We start from the raw sequence: 17119 nt of genomic DNA on the forward strand, positions 1-17119 counted from the left end.
TTTAATCGGTAAAATTGTACACGTGACAACCAAACCATGAATACCGGAAGTGTTCTCACAAATGTAGCTTTATTCTGAAATCTCCCAGCGGAAGACGGACCCATCATTCGAGCGTCGAGCCGCCGGGCTGGAGCGATGGTGGCGCTCCGGTGTCCCGTTTGTCCCGGTTTGTTGACGCTCTGGGCTGGTTAGTAACGGCGGATTGCTCCGTGTTCCGGCCGCAGCGTGCGTCGGTGTGGTTAGCCGGCTAGCTAGCGTAAATGGGTTCTAAAGTTAGAAGATGATCGCCTCACTTTCCAGAGGAAGTTTGCTGGATGATGTTCTTCATGGGGGCTTAAATGAGGTGAGGTTAAATTCGGCAACATTAATGCTTTCACTAAGTTACATTGGATTTAAATCGCTATGAAACTAGAGAATACAAGTTATCCTTGTACATTCCGGCAAAAAAATTGGAAGAAACCATTTTTTGCACGTGGCTTAAGAAATCTAAAGTTAATATTATGTTGTATTTTGTATATGTTGTACAAAAGCAAACGTTTATTATGACACTACAACGTTGGTTTGACATGTAGTTATTTTTAGCTCGCAGTAACAAGAATCCCAATAATCAAATGGGAGCGCTATGAATTTTAAAATCTGTAATGGAAGTAAACGATAATAATTACGGTTAAGTAAAATGTTCTCTATTGTTGAAAATGGGATGGGCGATTCGTCGTGTTACCGGGACGACGGATTGTCACGTGACTAAACGGGACCGGTATAGCTGGATAACCGTGGAGAGTGTGAATGCATGTGGGCTGCATAAGCACCAATTTCTTACTGCACACATAACATAACAATGATGATGATAATAATCGGACCAAAGAGTGGATGAACATGTAGTAAGTGGGGCAATAAAGAGGCCCCGCCCCTCTCTCCGTGGTCCAACATTTCAAACAAAGGATGCATGGTTGCAGCCTCATTTGTTCCCCTTCCTGAACTGTGTGATGTGTGTGTGTGTGTGTGTGCGCGCACGTGTGATTGATGGGTTACAGCAGCAGCTGGCAGCCTACGTTTCCTGGGTGAACTCTCAGCTGAAGAGGAAACCAGGCCTGAAACCTGTCAGAGACCTCAGACATGATCTCCAGGACGGGGTGGTGCTCGTGCAACTAATAGAGATAGTTGGTAAATATTCAGTTGCACAGTAACACGATAAGTAGCTCACATGATGCAGTTTAGTGTGGGAAGGATATAAAAATAGGTTTGAGTTTTGAAGTGTACAGAAAATATAAATTTAGCATCTTGTATGCTAAGTTCCTCTTCCTGCTTTGTCACTCTCTTCAATCTTTCTTCAAATCGGCAGCAGGGGAAGTGTTGGATGGGGTTCACATTACGCCACAAAACAAAGAAGAAAGCAGGAAGAATGTCGACCAAGTCTTGCAGTTCATTTCCTCTCGACACATACGGATGCCGCACATATCCGCACGAGGTAAATCATATCCACAAGTCTGTTTTTATAGAGCTGCTTCTTCTGATCTCTGCTACTTGAAGCACACTGGTGGTCTTCTGGTTTAAAATCTTGTTTGTTGGACCCTTCTCTTTGCACTCGAGTACCGTGTGTTGTGAACTGTTCCCTCTCTTCCCGCAGACATTGTGGATGGAAATCTGAAATCTGTAATGAGGATAATTCTGGCACTGGCAGCTCATTTTAAACCCTCGGCCAATCACAGGGCTGCTTCTGGAAACGTGAAGGGCTCGACCAGGGGCGCCAGCAGCCACAACCCTCGGTCCCCTATTGCTCTCGCCCAAGGTGCTGCCGCTGCGCTGGCATCAGCTCGACATGATGCGTCTCAGCCTGCACGTGCAGCCTGTCTCCCCAGGTACGCAGACGCAGTCTCTGCTGTCCTCTGCTGGACAAATTCTTCTTATCAATAACGCGGCTGTTGTATTCCTGAATCACCGATCCGTCATCTCTCGGCAGCTGGGGGCTGGATATGGAAAAGAGTGTGTGCGTCCGTGCCCTGGTTCAGCAGTATGAAAGGCAGTCTCCAGATGAGCAGGTTCAGGTTCAGTCTAGCAGGTAATTTTATGATAAATCTGTCACACCGGTGGTACAGTTCAGTGCTTATTGGTCTAACTTGTTTTATTTATTAAGCTCCTCTCAGTCTATAGTTTATCCAAGTAAGGGTTGGATTCACAGAGTGTATAACTTGTCCTTCTGTGCCTCTGATATCTGAGCATAGGCGGATGATCTCACACATAATAAGTCTTTATCCTCACCAATCACATGTTTTTGCAGTGTTTTTTTTTTTCTATTTCGTTTCGCCTTTGTCTTTCTTGCTTATTTGTGTTCTGGCGAGCTTTGTGCGAGTCTGCATGTGGCGACAGATACAAAATTATTCAAATAAAGCTGTGAAGATCGAGCTGAGGCCGCCTTCACACAGTAAATCCAGAGACGCTAAAACGGTAGCATCTCTAAACAGTTTGCGTCAGTCGCCGTGGAAACTTGCCAGGGGGTAGGGGGCGGAGCCTATCAAACTAAGGCTGATCACACACAATCATGAGTTTGTTAAGATGCTAAAGCCTGAAGACCACAATCAGGACTTAACCTCTTCGGATGTTATATTATCAGAACAGTTCAAACTACCTGTAGCCCACTATGGGGGCGGCGCAGATGAAATGGTAAGAACTCAACACCGCGTTTCTCTTGTTCTCTAAAAGTTCAACAGTGTTTCAGCAAAATGTGAAAAGAGGAGCATTAAGGAATCACATTAGATTCAAATGTGTTTTCTGAAAGCAAGGTTTAAACACTGCTGTCTACCAAGCTGGCTGAGATATATGACAGGAGTCTTTGTTTGGATCGAGCTGTGCAACACTTATGAATCTGTGTGTTGTCTCTCTTGAGTCTCAGCCCTGTCAGTCCGCTGTCGTCTCCAAGAACCCTGATCAGCAGCCACTCAGACAGACAGGAGGACCTCCAGGAGGCCACAGGTGCGTTTCAGAACATGGTCAACTTTTCTGGCCAATGAACATCAGGGTTTATTCGTGGACGCTTGTGTTTGTGACCGAATGTTCTTGTGCTGCAGTGGAGACGGGGTGGGACGATCCTCTGAGTGAAACCTTAGAGAAGGAGGTGGAGGACGCTCGGAAAATGGTGTCTGCATTACAGGTACACGCAGATTGGCGCGCAGTTAGATTCTGGCTAATTTCTAGCCTGATCCAGCCGAACCCAACATCCATCCTAAGCCTAACCTGTGTAACTGTGTTTTAAGGCTCTACTGCTGCACGGTTCGCTGCCTGAGGATGAGCAAGATGTATCTCTGGGTCTAGACCAAGGAGAGGCCGATCAACAAGTGGTAACGCTAAATTCTCTCTTGCTTCCATCTCTGATCTCTGCCCTCAGTACAGCTCAGGTTTCCAGTTCTTTACTGGATTTTGTAAGAGAGTGTGTGTATGTGCTCAGAGAGGCTGACACAGGTATCAGTTTCTCACACACTCCACTTCACTCTGTGTTCACTCCATTGTTATCCTCACACACCCCTCCTTCCAGATAGTCCTTCGCAGTCGTTTGGATCAGAGTATGGAGGAAGCTCGCGAGCTGAAGGTAAATCTGCAGCTTTGTTTTAAACCCTCTTAATGATCTTTGCCATCGTAATAGAGGAAGTATAAACAGGCACGATGTAAGGTTGTTCTTGAAGACCCCTGTTTTCTGGTTACTTTAGAGAGAACTGCTGCGCTGTAAGCAGGAAATGAGAAACCTTCAGGGCATCAAGGTAAAGCGCCGTCTTACTGTTGCCTTGTTGTTCATCTTGTTTGAGTTGAAACAAAAGTTGTTCCTCTGTGCTGGCGTGGAACCCCTCAGGACGCCCAGCAGCAGAGGTTGTGCACTCAGGAGGCAGCGATACTACAAATGAAGCAGGAGCTTCTCCGAGCCAGCATGACCAAGGACGAACTCGTCAATAAGAACGTAGGACAAGAGCGCGCGTCCTTTTACAGCAGACTGCTTTCACAGTTGCTGCTCGCTTTCACCTAAAAGGGTCCTTTGTTTTTAAACGCTTCACAGGCGCAGCTGCAGTGGAAGATGGAGGAATATCAGAGACTGTGGGGCGACTGCAAGGTGAGGTGTGAGTGTCTTTATGGCCGCCTGGGATCACGTTCACTCTGTACGTCATGGTACTGAATGACCCTTTATTTTGCAGAAAGAGGTCGAACAGAGGGACAGAATGCTGCAGCAACTCAAACACAAGCTTGAGGAAAACCAGAGAACACAGGTATTTTGGTCAGCTGGTACATACTAGTGAGTTTAAGTGTTGGGGTGTTTCTTTCTGACACCTTGAATAACAAAGACAAGTGTTCTTCCTTTCCCCTGTTATAATAGTCGGGGCTTTAGTTTAGCCACGACTGCCCACCTGACGTTCCGTTTTGTTGCAACTTTTTTCAGATCCCCTCTGGCACAGAAAACAATGGATATTCCTACACTGGGACTCCATCTCCCACCTTGTCTGACGTAAGCATGGTTTCTACTGATGAATTCATTTTTGCTCGTCCTGCCAGTGTCTCACAGCTACACGGTAAATGGGCCACATAAACCTATCAAACGCAGCTCTCCTCATTTATTTATAACAAGTGAAAATGATCCAGGCCACGAGTCTGTGAACTAGGGCCCATTCTAATCACTGTCACCCTTTTAGTTCAGTGCTTTTCTTAATGTCTACGAGACAGCAGTACAGCATTGTTCCACCACAGACTCGTGGGCTGAAATGGAAATTAGAGTTGTTACACCATGTGACTGTGCTGCTCTGTAAAAATAGCCTCTGAGTGAAGACACTATTATTCTCACTGGGGCGTCTGAGAAGTGTCAGTTAGGGGAAAGTTGTGTTTTCTTTGCAAAGATTTCCCTTTCAACACGTCACAACAAAAGCTTGACAGACGTTGACGTTAAAGACCTACTTAACTGGTGTGTGAAGTCATTCCGTGCTTGTCCCTGATGCGTTTGTAGGCAGAGGAGGTCCAGCTGCTCAGGGATGGACTCAGGAGTTTGAGGAACAACTTCAGAGAGCACGACCCACAGCAGCATACGCTGGACACGCTGGAGCAGGGCATAGTGTCGCTCATCGACAGACTGCAGGTCCTGCATAGGCGCAGGGTAGGCAGCATCCTGTAGGGCTGTTGACTTCTGCTCAGGCCTTTCTGTGGTTTGGTATCATGAAGTTACAACGGTCTTTAAGCCTGGATCGTAACCTGTAATGTCCACTTCCGGTTCTTGAAGGGCAGGGGCAAATCTCCCAGGCGCCAAACTCCGCATGCAGATTCTGACAACTGGCCATGCACGAGTGAGCTGATCTAAAATCTCCTCCTGAGCGCACACACAAGTCCCAGAATATGTGCCAACGCGCGTGTGTGTGTGTGTGTTACAGATGTTTGCCAGCCTCACGGTGGTTCCCCAGCCTCCACTAAAATCCTTTATTTCACTGGGAAAGCTCTAACTCCCTCCATGATCAGTATACCGAAGAGGTCAGTGTGCGAGTTTGTTGCAGCCACTGTGGTGACGGTGATACCGGTGCACTGTTGCAAACGTGAGCGCTTCTCTCTGAACACGCTGTCCAGGCTGGGTGAGGTGACTCTGAAGGACGTCAAGGCAGCTGTAGATCGAGAGGGAAGCTACAGGTACCACTTCAAGGCCCTGGACCCCGAGTTTGGCACTGTGAAAGAGGAGGTAAGAGATCAAATATCGCTGTGTTGTTTAACGTAGAGCAGATTTCAGTTTGTCCTGCGCGCAGGTCTTCCTGGATGGGGCGATTATTCCGGGTTGGGAAGGAAAAATCGTGGCCTGGTTAGAGGAGGACTATGGCGAAGAAAGGTAGCAGCCTCACGTCTAGAGTCTATCTCCTCATTGTTGCTCACGGCCCTTTTCTCTGCTCTCTCAGACCAGTTTAGGGTCCAGATGAGGCAGCTCTTCTCCGCCGGTTGCTCCGCTCCCAGAGACTCTACGAGACAGAGCCGCTGAAACGAGTCGAGATTCTGAGAGGTGGCGAAATGCTGTAGATTTTTGGGTTTCCCGGCTGGTCCACCACCGCCTGGGTAAAACTGACAATGCACAGTGCCTTACAAAGGAACTTAGTTTGCACCAGGCGCTTGTTTATGGTAGTATGAAAACTGGATCTAATAGGCACATCAGTCTCAATTATTTGTAAAGACAAGCTCACTGTGGCATATGTAGCTGATATTTTGTGTATGAGACCTGGGGAAATATCTTTTGTTTAAAAAAACTCACGTTCTTCTTTCTACAGCCGCTTGGTATTAAAAAAACTGTCAGTTTGCAGTCAGATTGTCACGATTCCTGCTTAGATTCAGCCTTTTAGGAGATTGTGAACTCAATACAGTGTTATTACAAATTCAAACAGGAAAAAAAAGCCCTCAGCTGCCACTTTTATACAGCAAAAGTTGAACGGAACTGATCAAGCTGTTGTATTTAAAATATTTTCTACAATGTTGTTTGGATGAGTTTATTGCAGTTACGAGGGAAGGAAGGTGAGGTCATGTTTGTTTTAATGTCTTAATGAGGTTCAAGTTCATTTCCTGTAGCTTTGCTCCTGTTTAGTCAAAGCCGTGATGTGGTGCGTAGAAGATTTATTTTATCTTTAGGGAAATCTCTTCTGGTCTTGCGTATCGTGACACACACTGTTTGTATAATCACTCCTGAGATCTGCCTTCATTGATGAGCCAATGGAAATATGCAGCCACTGAATGCCATAAACGTCTGTACTGTAACAGGCACCATCCACTGGAGAGATTACCCCTCATCTGTTTACTCACGTTGCTACAAGAGTTCATGATTAGAAGTGGCCTTTTTCCCAATGTGAGGATGATATTTTGAAATAAATGGTTTTAAAAGTCAACATCACCTTAAATTCTGCATTCTTTAGAACGATCCCTTCATGCAACATCATTAAGCCGGTTTACATTTTTGGGAAGTTGAGACATTGAGAACAGGACATGACCTGGTGTAACAACCTGGGGTCCGAAACCTTTTAATGTGGTCATGACAGACATATTTCTGAATTAAAGCTCAGCGAGAGTGGTTACACGGGGACAGTGGTAGCTCAGGCTGATGGTGACTGGGCTGAGGAGTGAAGGGTCCTTGGTTCAAGCCCCGGAGCACACAAAACATGGCAGGGAAGGGTGTCAGAATGCTGATGTACCCTTGAGCAAGGTACCAAATCCACAAAAGCTTAAATAGGGCCCTCATCCAGGGATGAAGGAATAAAGTGATTGAGAAGACTGGTTATTAACCTTATGTACATCAAATACTACATCCTGACAAGTGACCATTAAATTTATAGGCAACATGAATATAGCAGGTGTCACAGTATAAAAACAGCATTATTATTATTTTTAACCTTGAAATATTATGTCAAAAGATGAAGGGAGATAAAGTGCACAAGATTAATACCAGAACTTTTGAACTCTCTTCAAACATCAGTTCTTTCCACACACACGTGCGCCTTCCTGCCGTCATACTGGGCGAAGGTTCTCTGATCGAACCCCAGACCCAGCCAGATAAATATTGTCCTTAGTGGCTTCTGGCCTTTGTTTACAGACGCTGTCCGAAAGAGGAGAGCGCTGATGCTAGCTGATCGTCTGTCTGGAGGCTTTCGTAAGACTCCACAAATGAGGTGACAGAATACACGAACTCGGGGTTGTCCAGTTTCTTCGAGAGGTCCAGGAACACGTTTTCCAATCTTTGTTTGAGTTCACCTGGAAACCCAATGAATGGACATTAATGGATATATAGCGAGAGAGGAAGAATATCTGACACAGCTTTGACTTCTTTCCCCACAGTCTGTTTCCCCTCACGCACCTGATTCAGGTTCTATAAGCGACGACTCTGTTTGCTCACACCAGGTTTCAACAATGCTGTCGGCTGTGTGAGGAGGAGACTGGTCATAAGATGTCAACGAAGCTTCTGACAGCACACACGTGCACACACACTTAAATTCAAACCGGGGGGGGTTTACCTGCATCAGCTACAAAGATGACTTCACCAGTACAAAGCTCTGTTCTCCCAACCTGAGCTGCTGGTTTCACCACCACGGCAGGAAACCTTCCGGAACCATCGGCTTCCATGTCCACTCCTACGGGGAGGAAAACTGACCGTGACCACAGCCTCCACAGACGGCTGCTGGGTAGTTGTGAACACAAACACACCTGTGGCGATTTGATAATACAACTTGCGAGCTTCTGGCGGTAAGCCCAGCAATAATCCGTCTTCGATGGCGTGTCCAAATGTCCTGGAGACGGCACTTTGATGCTTGCAGTGCCCCCCCATTACCCCCGCCGGGCACGTACAGCAACTGATGGACATGTCAACGTGGTAGGACACGGCGGTGTTTGACGCGCTCGTCACGGTGTAGCTGTCCTCGTCTTCCTGCAACAGTGACATTGGAAAAGTCGTGATGAGAGAATCCTGACCAGAAACGTTCCGATATTCCTTCATGCACGAGTTACCTGCAGCTGTTGTAAAGACTTTAAACATCCGCTCCACTATACCTGCAAAATAGTTTGTTTGTCCAGCTCCTTCCTCTTCATCGTCTTCTGTGCGGTTCGGAGCCGGTTGTTGGCAGCATCTGTCAGCCGGTGGATGTAATGAGCCTCCATTTTTGTGACAACAAATTTCACCAGCTGTGTCAGATTATGTGACTTGAGTCGATAGAAGAGTTTGTCTTTTATCCTCCTCGTGACGCTTTCTTCACAGCTGTTGACTGTGTTTCTAACAGCAGACAGCTGTTCCTGCAGACAGACGGCCCACTCCCCTCGCTTTTCAAACACTTCCTGGAGATGCAGCACAAAGTTTGGACACTGGGTGGACACGGGATCTTCCATCAGTCTGCTGTAGGCCTCCATGAGAGCTACTGGCGTGGAGGCGCGCAACAGGATCCTGAAAGAGTTCAGAAGTCGGGACCTGTGGTGCTTTGGTATTTCATTTGGACTGCTCCAGAGCCATCTCCACATGGCCCGAAGAAGGTGTAGTACCGAAAAGAGCAGGGTGGCTTTAGGAAATGCCTCATGTAAAGCCTGCCTGAGTAGAGTGGAGTCGTCGGTCATAACAACAAGAGGTCCATCCGGATGGCCGAAGAACCTCTCAGGTGGAAAGACGGTGTGTAGCAGCTGCATGGCAGCAGAAAAAGTGGCCTGGGTTGCAGATGTCGTGATAAATGCACCCAAAGGTAAAGTACCCACTGAGGAATGAGTGAGGAGCAGGAACAGGTGGTGATTAAGGCGGGAACAGTTCCCTGGAGAGTCCACAAACATCACCTCGGCACTCTCTCTCACCCGAGCGTGGACCCTCTTCATCAGCGGAGTGCACAGAGCGATCACCAGCTGGTTGTCGGAGGTTTTGCACATGCCGGCACAAACGTCTCCTTGCTCCTTGTTGTAATCGACGAGGGTTCGTTCAAGCTCGCGGGAGACCTCTTCTCCCGCAGCGGCATTGTAAGCTTTTTTGAAAAGTTTGTAATACAGTCTGCAACAAAGAGCGAGTTAGAGATAACTAGCATTAATGCATGGAATCAATGAAAGCTGTTAAATCAGTAAGTCACTCACCTGTAACAAAATGGCAAATCAGGGCAGACGGAACGATCTGCGGCCGCATTCACGTAATTGTCTTTTTCCTGCACCTGCAAATTGTGCTTCAGTTCTTTGAGAGCTGATGAAGGAGTGTGGCCACTTTCAAACAGCTTTTTGAGTTTTTCGATCGTTTCTCCAGAGACGTCCCTTCTCACAAGTCCAGCACATGAGAGATGATGGTTGTGCTCATTGCGCAAGTTAATATGAAGGAAGAGTCCATCCTTCATGTGAGGATCTCCAGATCTGAAGAAAAGGACCACAAATCAAAGTTCAAAACAACAGATGTATGTATTTATAGTGTAGATGTGTCATTGAATTCACTCATGTCCTTAAACCTTTTCACCCCTGACCTTGATTTCCTTTCTCCAAATTCTGGATGCCGTTTCAGTACCAGGAACAGAGTAGCTGGGCAAGTTGCGTTCTTCTTTATCGTCTTGCACTTGTAGTCAACCTGTGAAATATAAACTAAAACTGTCAGAAACGAAAATAAAAGCATTTCATGGAAACTTAAAGGACATTTAAGGTCCATGTCCTCAACATTTTCAGCAACTTCTTGGGCTTTTGGGGGGAAAAGATTATATAAATAAAGTTGGTCTTACGATCAATTGAAGAAGAATAACATTACAAATGATTTTGCAGGAATAACTCATGAAAGGATTCGATCAGAAATCAAGTCATTACTCTAAATTTGTTGTAGCGCCCTCCATTAGGGTAGGTTTTGGAGGTCCGCCATATGAATCCTGACGACCTCTTGAATTCATCAAGCCATCTCTTTGCCTCCTCTTCACTGGACAGCTTCAGTTTTATTGCTGCCTTGAACTTGTTTTCTCCCACTGTTTCATAGCTACACACAGTGTGGCTATATTGATTTGGCATAAGTTTCTGTAAAGAAAGGACAAAATCAATACATGCTCAGAGAAAATAACAATCTGGATAATCTATAATTTTGCAAATATTACTGTATTGGTTACTGCAACAGTCTATTAAATATACAGATAAACTATGAATGAAAACAGAAGAGATGACCATGTTTATTGTGACTACTTTACGAGCTAAGAGGGCGTATTAACCATCCGTGACCTCTAAAAGCATCAGCGACTGCTCCTGATCTGTCGCTTTGCAGCAGGTTGTGCACCAGGTGACTCGCATAATAATAAAACTCTGAATATGAATCTACACAGACATCTGAATATGTACAGAACATTAAAAACAACACTTCTTCCGCCACCTCTTCTTCGTCTTCTTTCATGGTGTTTTGTCGAACAGCATCTTGGAACATTACCGCCCCCTAACGGTGACAAGTGTGGTTTGATTTATGACGCAAGGGTCTCGATGAAAGCATCGGATTAAATACATAAGCAATGCAATCGAAGCATAGATCTATTTATCTTAAATCTGAATGATCCATTTAAGACACTTTTAAGACTTGACTGCCTTAAAGCGGTCTGGTTTGGACCTTTTTGCTGTTTAGTTTCTGGAACCCTCATCTCATTGTCATCAACACATGTGGAAACTAGAAACAAAACACTCGGAGAGTAAAGACCTCCGCCGTGCAGTTCATATTACTTGAAATACTTTCAGTGAGTTTGCCACAGTATTCGATGTTTGGCCCCGGCGAGAGAATTGCTGACTGAGGCAGCAGATTATAGACTGATTACGATTACAGAATTGAGGCACTTGGAGTCGTCTTCCTTTAATGGAGGCTGTTGAACAAAAACAATCAGATCATTTCCCCACATACTATGACCCGTACTGATGTACTTTATTGATCCCAACCTGGGATATTACAATTTAGGTAGTAATCCAAGGTAGTTTTCTGTGTCAACTGGACTGTTTTTCTTCTCTTTTGAAGACGTTTCGCCTTCTATCCAGAAGGCTTCATCAGTTCAGAATCTACACAGACAATTTGGGTAGAGACACAAAATTCCATAACATAATAGGTTGCTCTGAAGGATAAATCACAAAAAATCCCGATCGTTATCGACAACTGATTTCTTTAACTATTTAAATAATTGTCCTCGATCGGCATCCGTAGCTAACAGGAAGTGACGTATCCAGGAAAAAGGCGGATCTGCAGCGAGCCTGTAGTACGTACTGACAAGGAGGTCATTAGAAAGTGAGAAGCAAAGCGGCTACCGGGCTGGATCTCGGGACACAGAAAGAAGACATTCAGGGCCAGCTTATATCAGATGCCGGTATAAGTTCGTTGTATTTTTGACAGCTCTTTGTAACCTTCCAACCGCTGAGAAATGCTCCGTTTGATTCTGCGGCTGAGGCCGTCCGCCGGGCGCGCCCGTCCCTGTGTCCTCCCAGCCGGGCCTGCTGCACTTGGCTCCCGCTCAGTGCCCGGTACCAGTTGCTTGAGGCGATTTCACAACGGAGCTGGGTCCCGAACCTTGTCTGTGGGCTCCAGTCTTATCCGCAGAGGGTCTCTCCTGCGGTACCCACAGCTGACAGGCACATGCCGCTTCTACAGCCTCCCTCCGCACCAAAAGGTAAGAACCAGAGGTTTGGCCGCTTTGCTCCATATCAGCGAGCATCTCCTTCCTAAGGTGCAGCAGAGAGTGTAGGCACGTCCCCCCAAAACTGTCATCCCTAGTCAAGATAAGATTAAGACAGATTTGGGCCAATTGTTGAATATATGGTGTGACTATAGTCCAAATATAGCTTTAAAAGGTCAGTTCAGGTCACCAGCCTGCAGCCATCGAACCATGTCAGTGAACACCAACTAACTTCAGAATTAGCTGCATGTCTCGTGGGTTTAGCTTTCTTCACGTCAGTGTGCTTAATTGAATCACCAGCATGTTTAAAGTGGGTTATGTGATGGTTCAGAATTTAAATCTGAATCCGCGTAACTCGGAGATGCCTGTTCTACTGGCAATGTGACTTCGACCAGATATTCCACCATCGGCTCGTTTAGATGTTGTGACGTGCAGCTGAATGTGGGTCATTTATTGAGCAAGACAATGAGGTGATGGTGACATAGTAGCTGCAGTCACATCACCTGATATCTGTCAGAATGGGGCCCTGCACGTTTGGTGAGTGATTCTCATGACATTTCCATCCTTTTGCTTTCTGGTTATTAGGTGGAGCTTCCAGCGCTGTCGCCCACCATGCAGACAGGAACGATTGCACGTTGGGAGAAGAAGGAGGGAGATAAAATCAACGAGGGCGATCTTATAGCAGAGGTTAGCATTAGCATTTCAGTCTGCATTGTCATAGCTGCACCTGATTAAATGATATAAATCAACGTAGGTGGAGACCGACAAGGCCACCGTTGGGTTCGAGATGCTGGAGGAGTGCTACCTTGCAAAGATCCTGGTACCTGAAGGCACCAGAGACGTTAACATCGGGGCTGTAATCTGCATCACGGTAGAAAAGTAAGCGTCTGAGTTTTGCTCATGAAAGGACAGTCAAGTAAAAGGAATGAACACGTGTGTTTCCTCCTGCAGCCCCGAGCTCATTCCCGCCTTTAAGGATGTAACGTTGGACTCCATTAAAGTGGCCGGTGTCAGCCCCTCTCCATCTGCCTCTGCTCCTCCTCCTCCACCGGCTTCTGCCGCTCCCGCGGCTCCAGGCAGCTCGTACCCCTCGCACCTGAAGGTAGTAGGCAGCAGATGCAGTAAGGATGGCGGCTCCTCGCCCCGTTGCCTGGTGCTCATGTTCCTGCGGGTTTCAGATCACCCTCCCCGCCCTGTCTCCTACCATGACCATGGGAACAGTGCAGCGCTGGGAGAAGAAGGTGGGAGAGAAGCTGGGTGAAGGCGATCTGCTGGCTGAGATCGAGACCGACAAGGCGACCATCGGTAAGGACGCTCCGAGACCCCCCTCGGGGTGTCGTGACCATTGTTTGCAGGGATTTATTGGGAATTTTCCAGCACCTGGTGGTCTGAATTGCAGAACAACAAAGGTCATCACACTCAGCTGGCGTGTTTGTCACGTGTGTGTGTGTGTGTGTGTGTGTGTGTGTGTGTGTAGGTTTTGAGGTGCAGGAAGAGGGATACTTGGCCAAAATCATGGTGCCTGAGGGAACTCGGGATGTTCCCCTCGGAACGCCGCTCTGCATCATCGTGGAAAAGGAAAGTGACATCGCCGCCTTCAAAGATTATGTTGAGACCGGAGTGGCCGAAGTTTCCGCTCCGGCTCCGGCACCAGTGAGACGAACGTTTACATTCAAGCGCATCCAAATATTCAATGCCATCGTTTTCTCATGATGGCATGTTTGGTTCCAAGGCTCCCGTCCCGGCCGCTCCGACACCCAGTCCAGCTGTGGCAGCTGCCCCCCCCCCAGGACCCAGGAAAGGTCGCGTGTTCGTCAGTCCACTGGCCAAGAAACTTGCTGCCGAGAAAGGATTGGACCTGTCCCAGGTCAGCGGTACGTGAGTGAGCCACAGACACACACGGGGCCTTTTACGTATCAGTTCTACGCTTTCAATATTGAACATTTTGGGTAATTCTTCTTCTTTTTTTTTTTTTTAATTGAATGATCTGCAGTCTGCTGATGGAACATTTAAATGTGTCTAGTTAAACACAAAATTCATCCAAGCAGTGGGACTGAAAAGTAGTTTTAAGATGTTGCTTCATTCCTCCAGGTTCTGGTCCAGATGGCCGCATCACCAAGAAAGACATTGAAAGCTTTGTTCCACCAAAGGCTGCACCTGTACGTGAAGTATTCTTATTTTTATTTTTTTAAATTTTAAACCCTCACTCCAGAATTTGATGGGCATTGATCATTTTTTGCATGACGTCTATATTAAAGTTGTGCTTCTTTAAAAGCAAATAAAGTCGAGCGCCTGTTTTCACTGACAGGCTGTAGCCGCTGCTCCAGCTGCTCCAGCTGCTCCTGCTGCTCCTGCACCCCCCACAGCTGCTGGCGCACCAGCCGGGGTCTTCACTGACATCCCCATCAGCAACATCCGCAAGGTGAGCGCAGATACACATCTGGAGGAGATACACATCTGGAGGCACCAGCTGTTATCAGCTGTTACCAGCAGTTATCAGCAGATACCAGCTGTTACCAGCTGTTACCAGCAGATACCAGCAGATACCAGTTGTTACCAGCTGTTATCAGCTGTTACCAGCAGATACCAGCTGTTACCAGCTGTTACCAGCTGTGCGATGGCTCCTTCCATGCAGAACCAGCTGAAGTCCAGGTTCTTTTCTCTTTCCTGCAGGTGATCGCTCAGAGGTTGATGCAGTCCAAGCAAACCATCCCTCACTATTATCTGTCTGTAGACGTCAACATGGATCAAGTGCTGGAGCTCCGGCAGGAACTCAACGATGTGAGTTTTTCTTAAATTCGATGTGTGGATAGAAATATTTCAGGTGCGTTTCCACTGCAGGAACTTTGTGGTATTTTTGGGGGCCAGGGCCATTGTTGCGAGGAACCTTCCCTGAAGGCCCATTTACAGGCATCATTATGGGCCTAACCTAGTCCCTGCTCCAGGTACTCGGCTCGGCCTCTGGGTGATGCTGATTGGATAAACCTGGTAGTAGCCTAACGAACACCCCCTCTCAGCCTCAGCTCCTTCCACGTTTCCCTCCTACCTCATTGTTGTTTTCCTTATTATGATTTTTGCCGCTTGCCTGGTTGAAACTGTCGCACAATCAGACGGGGATCAAAATTTGCGACGTCCTCGAGGTGTCCTGCTCTGGTCCAAGAGAGAGAAAAGGTTCCTGTAAAGTCCCTGCCCCCACTATTTACCAGCAACTTCCACAGCGGAATCACGCCTGTTGTTGCATCTCACGTTTTGTACAAATCTATTTCCCCTTCTGCAGGAAGTGAAGGCTCAGAACATCAAGCTCAGTGTGAATGATTTCATTATCAAAGCCAGTGCTCTAGCTTGCCTTAAGGTTCCTGAGTGTAACTCCTCCTGGATGGACACGGTGATCCGCCAGTGAGTATTTATAGACGTGTCGTATTTATAGAGTGTAACTTTGACATTCCGCCGTTAGGTGGCGACATTTCCCGACATTTCTTTCTGTGTGACGTCAGTATCGGCTCCGTTTTCCCCATCTCTCAGGAACCATGTGGTTGACGTGAGCGTAGCTGTGAGCACAGTCAATGGCCTGATTACACCCATCGTCTTCAACGCCCACACCAAAGGACTCTCGGCCATCAGCTCTGACGTTTCCGCCCTGGCCGCCAAAGCAAGAGACGGCAAACTGCAGCCGCACGAGTTCCAGGTACAGAACATCCCCGGAGCCTCTGCGTGCGTATGAGCTTGAGAGTTGGTCTCATTCCTCTTTTGTCCTCCAGGGAGGCACTTTCACGATCTCTAACTTGGGGATGTTTGGCGTCAAGAACTTCTCTGCAATAATCAACCCCCCTCAGTCCTGCATCCTCGCCGTCGGGGGCTCAGAGAAACGCCTGATGCCATCCGATAACGAGAAAGGGTCCGTTTCCATTAAAACTCACGCTCACTTTGGTTTCCTGGGTTGTTTCTGAACGCGCCCGTGTGTCCTTGCAGATTCGACGTCGCCAGCGTGATGTCGGTGACGTTGAGTTGCGACCACCGTGTGGTCGACGGCGCCGTGGGAGCCCAGTGGCTCGCAGAGTTCCGCAAGTTCCTGGAGAAGCCTGTCACCATGCTGTTGTAACGAGACTGTACGGCTGCTGTACCCACGGCACCAGGCCCAGGCCTCTCTGCAGAGATCTGATGGGACTAAAGCTCTCTGGATCCTCCCGTCATTGGCCCGCCTGCTTCAGGTCACTCCCGGATTCCCAAAAGGAGAAGAGGCAGAATCCACTCCGCTCACCTGTCTGTCTCCCTGTCTCCTCCCTCTTCTCCCTCTTTTAACCCATCGTCTATTTATTAAAGGACCCGTCTCCCATTTCGCCCAAAATTCAGCTTTTGTTAGACTAGATCGGTCACAGAAACACAGCAAATGTTTTGCAAAGGGAGATGTTACATGACCAGCCAGCTGTTTTCCCTCTGTTTGGCTCTCATCAGATGGTTTAAGTGAACAGACGCGCACGTGTTAGAGCGGCCGGCGTGTGTTCCGACGCGTACTGTCATCGCCGTGTATGAACGCGGTGTTCTGTGTATATAAACTGGTTCGGCGGGGGCCCGAGTAACTCAACTTCTGTACAGTCTAATGATTTTCCCCCACTTCGAGTTTTACGTTCTTGTGTCAGAATAAAACCTTCATGGCTGGAACGCACAATAGAGCCATTTTATTTTCTGTATTGAATAAATTGGGAAGAGTCACATCGTGCCATAGGGTCTGGTTTGAGTTTTTTCACTGTAAAAAGAGGTTAGTAATGCAGACTAATAACACAACCCATAAAACTGTAATCCTCAACATTCAAGGGGCAGCAGAAGCTGCACCCCTGCTTCACCCTCTTCTTTTAGCTCTTCGCGCTTCAGCTTTCAGATGTCCTGCTGTTTTTATCCTCACCTGCGTCTAAAATCTGCTTTCTGTAGGTGGGATTAAGCAGAAATATTAAAGGAGCAGAAATCGGTTGTACAACACTAAAATGATAAGGTCTTATTTTTGTATTTGTTGTATG

At 47.2% G+C, this 17119-nt stretch overlaps 3 protein-coding genes across 8 annotated transcripts; 2 read left to right on the forward strand and 1 right to left on the reverse strand.

The window, feature by feature from the left end:
* Positions 1-55: 55 nt before the first annotated feature.
* On the forward strand, positions 56-6878 carry LOC130537469 (dixin-like). 5 transcript variants are annotated; one of them, XM_057054314.1, is made up of 20 exons: positions 56-343; positions 1035-1164; positions 1343-1468; positions 1628-1853; positions 1958-2059; positions 2885-2970; positions 3066-3148; positions 3252-3335; positions 3530-3583; positions 3702-3752; positions 3842-3946; positions 4043-4096; positions 4179-4250; positions 4421-4486; positions 4979-5125; positions 5249-5312; positions 5397-5493; positions 5587-5695; positions 5760-5839; positions 5907-6878. In XM_057054314.1, exons 1-20 carry the CDS (start codon positions 281-283, stop codon positions 5914-5916), a joined length of 1809 nt encoding a protein of 602 aa, XP_056910294.1. In that variant the 5' UTR covers positions 56-280; the 3' UTR covers positions 5917-6878. The 5 variants fall into 5 exon arrangements, with proteins under 5 accessions (XP_056910294.1, XP_056910296.1, XP_056910293.1 ...); XM_057054316.1 differs by having other exon boundaries at positions 2891-2970; XM_057054313.1 differs by having other exon boundaries at positions 58-343; positions 1038-1164; positions 1628-1859; positions 1961-2059.
* A 103-nt stretch (positions 6879-6981) lies between these two features.
* On the reverse strand, positions 6982-10863 carry LOC130537468 (uncharacterized). Of its 2 annotated transcripts, none has more exons than XM_057054310.1 (9): positions 10687-10863; positions 10288-10488; positions 9957-10057; positions 9583-9849; positions 8530-9502; positions 8188-8407; positions 7998-8114; positions 7841-7903; positions 6982-7737 (listed from the first exon to the last, which is right to left on the reverse strand). In XM_057054310.1, exons 1-9 carry the CDS (start codon positions 10753-10755, stop codon positions 7574-7576), a joined length of 2175 nt encoding a protein of 724 aa, XP_056910290.1. In that variant the 5' UTR covers positions 10756-10863; the 3' UTR covers positions 6982-7573. The 2 variants fall into 2 exon arrangements, with proteins under 2 accessions (XP_056910290.1, XP_056910291.1); XM_057054311.1 differs by having other exon boundaries at positions 10656-10858.
* Positions 10864-11663: 800 nt separating this feature from the next.
* Positions 11664-16824, forward strand: dlat (dihydrolipoamide S-acetyltransferase (E2 component of pyruvate dehydrogenase complex)). The gene is made up of 14 exons (XM_057054107.1): positions 11664-12101; positions 12693-12794; positions 12862-12986; positions 13059-13209; positions 13286-13412; positions 13585-13760; positions 13840-13981; positions 14199-14266; positions 14416-14529; positions 14781-14888; positions 15385-15503; positions 15630-15792; positions 15866-16002; positions 16077-16824. Exons 1-14 carry the CDS (start codon positions 11856-11858, stop codon positions 16204-16206), a joined length of 1908 nt encoding a protein of 635 aa, XP_056910087.1. The 5' UTR covers positions 11664-11855; the 3' UTR covers positions 16207-16824.
* The last annotated feature ends 295 nt before the right edge of the window (positions 16825-17119 follow it).

Source organism: Takifugu flavidus, chromosome 14, assembly GCF_003711565.1.
Source record: "Takifugu flavidus isolate HTHZ2018 chromosome 14, ASM371156v2, whole genome shotgun sequence".
In the NCBI taxonomy this organism is placed as follows: domain Eukaryota; kingdom Metazoa; phylum Chordata; class Actinopteri; order Tetraodontiformes; family Tetraodontidae; genus Takifugu; species Takifugu flavidus.